Here is a 9,183-nt window from a genome sequence, read left to right as displayed (position 1 = left end):
ACACACACACACACACAAACACAAACACACACACACACACAAACACAAACACACACACACACACACTACTCTTTTATACTCCCAAAAGTATGTACTCCCACGCCCCACCCTTAGGAATAACAACAACTCAGCCAATTTGTCAAAAAATCTAACAACCTTCTTTGGACGCGTTAGGTACACCCTAGAAGTTAGGAACAACCATTCGTCCTTCAAACTTGTTTGACTGCTTGGAATAGCGGAAATCATTTGTTTTTCATCTGTGAACCATTGGAAGTAGTACACATGATACTAGTTTGAAGTATACGCTGTTGTACTAAAATTTGAAGTATATACTGTTACTTACAATTGTGTAGTATATAACATTCTTTTGATGAAACGATTTAGCACCAATAAGTATATATGACATGTATACACTACTTTTGATGAGACAAATTATCACAAATATGTAAAACTTATTAAAGGGTATATATCATATTCTACAGTTTTTTAGTGAGCATATACTTTTTGTGATGGGTCATATACTGCACTTTGAATTATTTTTTTTTGTGATAAATATACTGCACTTTGATGATAGATCAAATACCCTTTTTGTTGGGTGAGTATATACTGCATTTTCCTAAGAGGATAGAAATTGCATTTTTTTATGAGGAATGTACACACTTTTTTCATCTAAGAAGGTACACATTTTTTTCTAAGTGAGTATAAACTACACATTCCTGAGGGGGTATACACTCGTTTCTTTTCATAAATGAGTATATGCTACTCCCTCCGTCCGAAAAAGCTTGTCTCAAACTTGTTTATCAAATGGATGTATCTAGCACTAACTTGATGCTAGATACATTCATTTGAGGGACAAGCTTTTTTGGACAGAGGGCGTTTTACTGATACTGATACGTTGAGGTGGTACATACTATTTGGTTGGGAGTGCATATATACTAGATTTCCCGCAACAGAGGATAAATCATTTTTGTTATGATAAGTACCTATTGTTAGATGTCATTCATGTAAAGATTATGCCTAAATCTGGAACAGTATGTGGCCGTGAAGGGAGTATTCGAATAGAAGTATGGTGCAGAATGTCAATAGAAAAATAAATCAAATATACACTAAGGGTAGATACTCTTCTTCTTTGTTTTTTGCGGGGAGGGGTATATACTCTTCCAAGGAGCATATATACTCATTCTATAGAATTGACTACTCATCGGTATTCAAGTCATAATGCTTTTCATCTAGTGGCTTTACAATTCCCTAAAAAATACTAGCAACTTATGAGAAGATGCCGGACTTCTATTTCTTCAGTGGTTGTATGGGTCACGTGGTAGAGGAATGTGGCGACGGAATCCATGGCCCGGGTGATTGCGTATGGGGGGAATGGTTACTTTGGAGCAATGATCCAGGTGTAGGAGCTGCACAAGGGGTCAATGGGCACGATTGGGCTGATGGAGATAGTAGTAGGGTAAGTTTCAGGACAGGAGGAAGAAGGGATGGCTTCCGTGGAGGTTGTAGAGATGGCATGGGGGGTAGAGGAACTAATGAAGAGTGGGGAGGCCGAGCCAATGCGGGAGGTGGTAGAGGAAGGAATGCTGCAGGGGCAGGGGGGCCTTCGGATATGGAATTTGAGCAGCACTCCTATGTCGAGACTGTGGAGGAAGATATGTCTGTTCGTAAGCGCCTTATTAGTGCAGATGGGTCTGTTAATATTCAGGGGCAAGCTGTCCCAATTTTGGCCGGGAAGGTGGCAGGAACTGTCTTGCTGTTGGAACATGGTACACCAACAGAAGCTCATGGGGGTAGTGCTGGCACTCCCGGGAAGGATCCTAAAGTAAAGAGAAGGTGTCAAGAAGTTGCAGGGGAGGAACTGGAAAATGACAATGACATGAATATTGGGGCGGCCTCCCTAGCGGAGGACCGCCAGTCCCAATGAATCTCTTGAGCTGGAACTGCCGAGGAGGGGGGAATACCCGGACAGTTCCTGAACTAGTGAGTTTCTCTCAGTCACATCCCCCCACGTTCGTTTTCTTATGTGAGACTAGACAAAAGGAGAGTAAGATGAAAAGGATCAGGAATTGCTTGGGTCTGAAAGGATTTACAGGAGTTGATAGTGATGGATTGAGCGGTGGGCTAGCACTATATTGGCATGAATCATGCTCAGTTACTGTGTTGGATAACGAGCAGAGATTCATCGATGTACTCGTTCAGTTACGAGACGATGCTGATCAGTGGCGTCTAACATGCATGTATGGTGAGTCGCGAGTGGAGAATCGTCACTTGATGTGGACAAAACTGCAGAATCTGAAAATAGTAGATGATCTCCCGTGGCTTGTAATTGGAGATCTTAATGAGGCTCTATGGAACTTTGAGCACATGTCTGCGATGCCAAGAGCTGAAGCTCAGATGCTTGCGTTCCGAGACACACTGGAGGTTTGCGAGTTAGTGGACCTCGGTTTCTCTGGGGTACCTCACACTTATGACAATATGAGGGCGGGGGCAGCAAATGTTAGAGTCAGGCTTGATCGGGCCGTTGCTTCTGCTCCATGGAGAAACATGTTTGCTTTTGCGCAGGTCACACATGTGCCTTCCCCTTGCTCTGATCATGTAGCACTACTACTCAAGGGTTCACCAGACCCTGGTTCGACCGGGGGGCGCAGCCCTAAGTATGAAGTTTTTTGGGAAAGGGATGAAAGCCTACCAGAGGTGATAAAGGAGGCCTGGGATTCTGTAGGTATTCTTCATGATGTGGCTGAGCTTCAGAATGCTGACCGCCCTAAGGATATGGAGTAAGAAAGTTGGCAATGTTACAAGAGAGTTAGCAAAATCTCGTACACAGTTGGAAGAATTAATGCATATGAATGCGGACCGACAGGATATCAGAAGAGTCACTGACAAGATGAATGAGTTGCTATATCAGGAGGAAATGCTATGGATGCAAAGGTCCTGGATCACTTGGCTAAAAGAAGGTGATAGGAATACAAAGTATTTTCAAAGTAAAGCAGTGTGGTGGGCAAGGGAAAATAAAATCAGAGAACTGATGGATAGTATTGGTGTTATTCATTCAGATTTTGTCATGATGAGTAAGATGTCCAATGAGTTTTTCTAGGGCATATTTACAACAGATCCTAACCTTAATGCAAGCCCAGTGTTGGATCTGCTAGACTCTATTATAACGGAGGAGGATAACATGAAATTATGTGAACCTTTCATGGACAAGGAAATCTCAGATGCTCTATTTCAGATTGGGCTCTTAAAGGCACCAGGGCACCAGGGCCGGATGGATTTCCGGCAAGGTTTTTTCAGCGCAATTGGAGTACCGTGCGGGAGAGTGTGTTGATGGTTGTGAAGGAATTTTTCAGCTATGATATTATGCCCGAGGGAGTTAACTCAACCTCTATTGTTTTAATCCCTAAATCTTCAAATCCTACACGACTGACTGATTATAGACATATAAGTTTATGCAATGTTATTTATAAGGTCATTTCAAAGTGTTTGGTCAATCGCCTCAGGCCTTTACTAGATGATTTAATTTCACTTGAGCAAAGTGCGTTTGTCCCGGGGAAAATGATTACGGATAATGCACTAGTGGCGTTCGAGTGTATTCACCATATTAAACAGGAAAAAGATCCTACAAAGAGCTTTTGTGCCTACAAACTTGATTTATCCAAGGCCTATGATAGAGTAAATTGAGTTTTCTTGAAGCAGGTGATGCAAAAGTTGGCTCTCTCAGCGATGGATAGGGTGGATAATGTCTTGTGTTACATCGATGAGATATTCTGTCAAATTAAATGGAACTCTCTTGGATTCATTTGCACCGTCGAGGGGACTTCGGCAAGATGACCCTTTATCACCGTTCTTGTTTCTTTTTGTGGCTGATGGACTATCTGCTATTCTTAAAAGTAAGGTCACTAGTGGTGATATAGTACCTCTGAGGATCTGTAGAAGAGCTCCGGGTATATCCCATCTCTTTATTCGCAGATGATACCTTACTGTTTTTTTAAGCTTCTCAAGCTCAGGCATAACAAGTAAAAGAAGCTTTAGATATGTATGCGGCTGCCACGGGACAAAGTTTGAATTATAGCAAGTGCTCAATGCTATTTGGAGAGTCATGCCCGACTATGATAAAGGAGCAAGTGAGGGCAGTACTGGGTGTTACAGAAGAGGCTTTTGAGGAGAAATACTTGGGGCTTCCAACTCCTAATGGACGCATGTCAAAGGGGCGATTTCAAAATTTGCAGATGAGTTTGACCAAGCGATTAATTCAGTGGGGAGATGGTCTTCTTGCACAGCCAGGTAGAGAGGTGCTCATTAAATCGGTAGCACATGCTCTGCCAACGTACATCATGGGGGTGTTCAAACTCACATTTTTAGTGTGTGACGACCTTACCAGGATGGTGAGGAACTTTTATTGGGAATCTGCAAAGGTAAAAGGAAAGTAAACTGGAAGGGTTGGGACAAACTTATGCAGCCTAAAGAGAGGGGTGGAGTGGGTTTCCGTGATTTCCGGCTCTTCAATCAAGCTTTATTGGCAGGGCAAGCATGGAGGCTAATTGTTAAACCTGAGAGTTTATGTGCTCAAGACCTTAAAGCTAGATATTATCCAAATGGTAAGCTGGAGGATACCGTTTTTAGTGGAAATGCATCATCATCGTGGCAGGAAATAAGCTATGGTTTGGATCTGTTGAAGAAAGGACTAGTATGGAGAGTGGGCAATGGTAAGAGCATTAGAATCTGGAGGGACAATTGGCTACCTAGGCCACATTCATACAAGCCTATCTCACCGCAAGCAAATTGTCGTATTCGTTTCGTGGACGGCTTGTTGAATTCGAATGGATCATGGAAGTATGACCTACTGCAAAGGTTCTTTGTTCCTGCAGACATCACTGAAATTCTGAAAATCCGCGCGTCCCCACGTCTGGAGGAGGATGTGCTCGCATGGGGACCGGGTAGACATGGCCAGTTCTCTGTCAAGAGTGCATATGATATGGCCTTTGATGAAACCCATCGGGATAGCGCTTCGTCTTCAAGTGCGTGGCCATCTGGTGCACGGTCATGTTGGAAATTCATATGGACAAGCAGGGTTCCACCAGCGGTAAAGAATTTTGCATGGCGTCTTGTGACACATTCGTTACCAACTTGGCAAAGGGAAAACAAAATTGGTCTTGAGGTGAAAAGTTTATGTCCGGTTTGTGCAATGGATGTTGAAGACAATTTTTATCCCTTTGTAATGTGCCCACTTGCTCGCAATTTATACAGGCAATGTCGAGGATGTGGAGCTTACCGAATCAGAATGAGTTCCTGAATATTGGGCGAGAGTGGTTGTTCCAGGTTCTGGAGCCGCTAGATGATGTTCGAAGGTGCATGTTGCTGATGACATTTTGGAGAGTCTGGTACGTTCGAAATGAACTAGTTCGTAACAAGCCGGCCCCTCCTTTAGAGGTGTCATGTCGATTTCTTCAGAGCTATCTTGATTCACTAATAGGAATTAAACTGCACGCTAATGCTGATCCATGCAAAGGAAAATCTGTTATCAATTATGCAAAGCCAAATTTGCCCAGTATTGTGCCGAGGGATGAAGTTAGGACTGGCTGGAATCCACCAGAGCATGGCTGGGTTAAGTTAAACTCTGATGGCTCTTTTGTGGCAGAAGGGGATGCTGGAGCAGGGATGATCTTAAGGGATGAAGCAGGCTCTATCATTTCCGCGGCATGTAGGAAGTTGTACTCGTGCCGGGACGCCCTTGAGGCGGAGCTATGTGAGTGCATGGAAGGACTCTCAGTAGCTATACAGAGAAGTGAGCTGCCGATCATCGTCGAGATGGATTCTTCGGTTGCGGTTTCAATGGTACTCCCTCCGTCCCATAATATAAGACGCCTTTTGACACTACACTATAGTGTTAAAAAATGTCTTACATTATGGGACAGATGAAGTACAAAGCAAGGAGGAGGACAGATCAGTTTATGCTTCCATCATTAAGGAAATAAAGTACCTTCGAGGACTTAGATTATCTAGTATTACTCATGTACATCGTTCCCAGAATCGAGCTAGTGATTGTTTAGCGAGTTTTGCAAGACTAGAAAATAGGGCCATGACATGGCTACGGTCTCCGGAATTGCTGGAGATTGCAACCAGCGATCGTATGAACACTATTATTGAGTAATTCAAGTTTGAGTTTCGCAAAAAAAGAAAACTTTACAATTAACGAGGCAATTTGTTAGGTAGCCATCTTCATCTTTAATCCATCTTAGGTATGTTCTGGACGTCGTAAAAATCACGGCCGTCCGCGATGTCGATGCAGGATAGGTGTAGCCGATCGTGGGTACGTGGTGCTGGCACCGATAGGTATGCTGACGACAGACCAGCTAGCACGGGCCCAGGTGTCCATGGATCTTGGTCACCGTGGTGTGCTTAGATTACACTGCCATAGTCAGTGGGAGATAAAAAAAAATTTAATGGACAATGGAAAATAAGTTAGTACGAGGAACTACATGCATAAAAGTAATGCATGCGTGAGAGTATACCTCAACGATGAGACGGTGAAACCCCTGAAAGAAAATAAAGGATGGGATGATGAACCTCAAGTGTCGTCGTCTCCGGTCAGTCAAGACTGCAGGGGTTGCCATATGAAGTCATCTTGTTGTCGTCGTATATCGTAGCCGGTCATAGCCGCCGGCGGCGATGTTACACGAAGATGCACTGTGACCACATGAGGAGCAGATGAGACCTGCTATATTTTCCTTCAGCTATTGTCGTCGTGGTTGATGCTGGACCAGATGCTGCTGCCGCCTCTCCTCGCTTTCGCCGTGTCCCGCCAGTCCACCACGGCTGCAGCCGCGCGGCATGTACCCAAGGATGGGATGGCAAGAAAAGTCAGGCTGCCTTTGTTGTCATCTCTGCCATCAGCGACCCACAATTTCTAGAACAAGGAATATGCCATGTAATAACAGTATACATGTGCTTATCCCTAAAAATCCGGAACAACTTTCCAAAGTGCTCGTGATCTCTCCCGTGGGATAATTTAAGAGGGAGTATGCGATAAACTAACAAAGATGATTACAGTACTTGCCCGGTTTAAATGATTCAAGAGCTCATTTAATTTGGCACTCATCATTTCATATATCTTTTTTGGTAGAAATGAAATAAAGCAGATCTAGACACTAGCTAAAAAGTCGATGTAGCCTTGTTATTTCCTTGGGCCACGCGGGCCGGGTGTGGTGCTCCCTGCTCTGTGTATAAATGGAGATCAACATCCAAGGCCTCCTCCCACACACACACGCTACAGAGCAGAGCAGAGTCTTGCTCCAGTATCTGCCCTCTCCTGCCTGCCTGTAGAGCATCCATCACGTGAAGTTCACGGACAAACATGTCTCCGGTGAAGGTGTTCGGGCACCCGATGTTGACAAACGTCGCACGGGTGCTGCTCTTCCTGGAGGAGGTCGGCGCCGAGTACGAGCTCGTGCCCATGGACTTCGTCGCCGGCGAGCACAAGAGGCCCCAACACGTCCAGCTAAACGTAAGCAGACGACAATTCGTCGATCGGTCACCGTATCAGGTTCAGGTGATGATTTCTGACAGAGATGCTACGTGTTTTTCTTCCTTGCAGCCGTTTGCGAAGATGCCTGGGTTCCAAGATGGCGATCTCGTCCTGTTCGGTGAGCCGTCTAACACATCAGTGCACACGACACGAATCATTCCTGTCTAGGAGTATATATCATGTTAAAAATCCATTGGTTGGTTTCTCTAATCTAACAAATCGATGAGTGAGTGAGTGCAGAGTCGCGCGCCATCGCCAAGTACATCCTCCGCAAGTACGGGGGGACAGCCGGCCTGGACCTCCTCGGAGAAAACAGCGGAATCGAAGAATTAGCAATGGTGGACGTGTGGACGGAGGTGGAGGCCCAGCAGTACTACCCGGCCATCTCGCCCGTGGTGTTCGAGTGCATCATCATCCCCTTCATCATCCCTGGCGGTGGCGCGGCGCCGAACCAGACCGTCGTGGACGAGAGCCTGGAGCGGCTGAGGGGTGTGCTGGGGATCTACGAGGCCCGGCTGGAGAAGAGCAGGTACTTGGCCGGGGACTCCATCAGCTTCGCCGATCTGAACCACATCCCGTTCACCTTCTACTTCATGACCACCCCGTACGCCAAGGTGTTTGATGACTACCCCAAGGTGAAGGCCTGGTGGGAGATGCTCATGGCGAGGCCGGCGGTGCAGAGGGTCTGCAAGCATATGCCTACCGAGTTTAAGCTAGGTGCGCAGTACTAGGTGTTTATGCACTCCGCGCGGGTGTGTGCCGTGCCGTGCCGGTGATGATTCCGTTCAAGAAAAGAGACCTCCCTCCCGTGGGTGGGTGATCATCTGCCCGTCTACTTCCAGTAGTATACGCTTTCAGTTTCAGCAGCACGAGGAGTCCGCTTGCGCTTCTGTTCGTGCGCTGGATTCCTTGCTTTAATTTATGCACTAGTACTAGTTAGTAAATAAACAACGGACTGGTCAATGCTGCTAATCCGTACTGTACGTCCTATATAGTAGTACCCCACTAGAGATCAGTATATATATACATCTTGGATACGTGTGCATTTGCATGCAAATATATATGGACAGGGATAACTGGCACATGTGTGCCCGTTAGGAAAATTACGATCGCTCTCCTTCGGTCGGTGGCCCGCTCGCTCGATCGAGCGTTCCTTCGGTCGGTGTCCCGCTCGCCCTTCGGTCCGTGGCCCGCTCGCTCGATCGAGCGTTCCTTCGGTCGGTGTCCCGCTCGCTCGATCGAGCGTTGAGGCCAGTTGGCTCGATCGCTCCGCTTTGATCGAGTTGTGAATGCTTTCACCGGTTTTTTTTTCTTCTGATTTTTATTTTCAGAACGGTCTACTAAATAGTCACTACACCCAATAACCAACTCGGCCATCCTACCTTGTTATCCACAATACGTGAACAACGGAAGTTGAATTCTTCTTCTTTTTACCATGTAAACAAAAAGGTTAATTTTAGCCTTGATAACTTTGGCATGAGCAGCATGATAACTATGACATGTGCATCATGATTACTTTAATATTAGCACCTGGTAACCAAAAAATTGACATGATAAAGCGGGTAAATATATCATGAGAAGGTCAGTAACTATAACATCAGAAGCACGATAGGTATAACATGTGTAGCATGGTAAGTTTGCACAAAGTTTAACCCGGG

General features: G+C 45.4%; 1 protein-coding gene across 1 annotated transcript; it reads left to right on the top strand.

Annotated features, from left to right (window-relative positions):
- The first annotated feature begins 7,248 nt into the window (after window positions 1–7,248).
- Window positions 7,249–8,607, top strand: LOC119275310 (glutathione S-transferase 1). Its single transcript, XM_037556134.1, has 3 exons — window positions 7,249–7,504; window positions 7,595–7,643; window positions 7,766–8,607. Exons 1-3 carry the CDS (start codon window positions 7,355–7,357, stop codon window positions 8,254–8,256), a joined length of 690 nt encoding a protein of 229 aa, XP_037412031.1. The 5' UTR covers window positions 7,249–7,354; the 3' UTR covers window positions 8,257–8,607.
- Window positions 8,608–9,183: the final 576 nt, after the last annotated feature.

This window comes from Triticum dicoccoides, chromosome 3B, assembly GCF_002162155.2.
Source record: "Triticum dicoccoides isolate Atlit2015 ecotype Zavitan chromosome 3B, WEW_v2.0, whole genome shotgun sequence".
Lineage (NCBI taxonomy): Eukaryota > Viridiplantae > Streptophyta > Magnoliopsida > Poales > Poaceae > Triticum > Triticum dicoccoides.
Note: the sequence above shows the minus strand (reverse complement) of the source record. Positions and strands in the feature narration are given on the sequence as shown.

Coding starts and splice junctions, on each gene's coding strand:
- LOC119275310 (XM_037556134.1), top strand. CDS start 7,355: ATGTCTCCGGTGAAGGTGTTCGGGCACCCGATGTTGACAAACGTCGCA. Junction 7,505..7,594: donor CCCAACACGTCCAGCTAAAC/GTAAGCAGACGA, acceptor TCTTCCTTGCAG/CCGTTTGCGAAGATGCCTGG. Junction 7,644..7,765: donor TGGCGATCTCGTCCTGTTCG/GTGAGCCGTCTA, acceptor GAGTGAGTGCAG/AGTCGCGCGCCATCGCCAAG.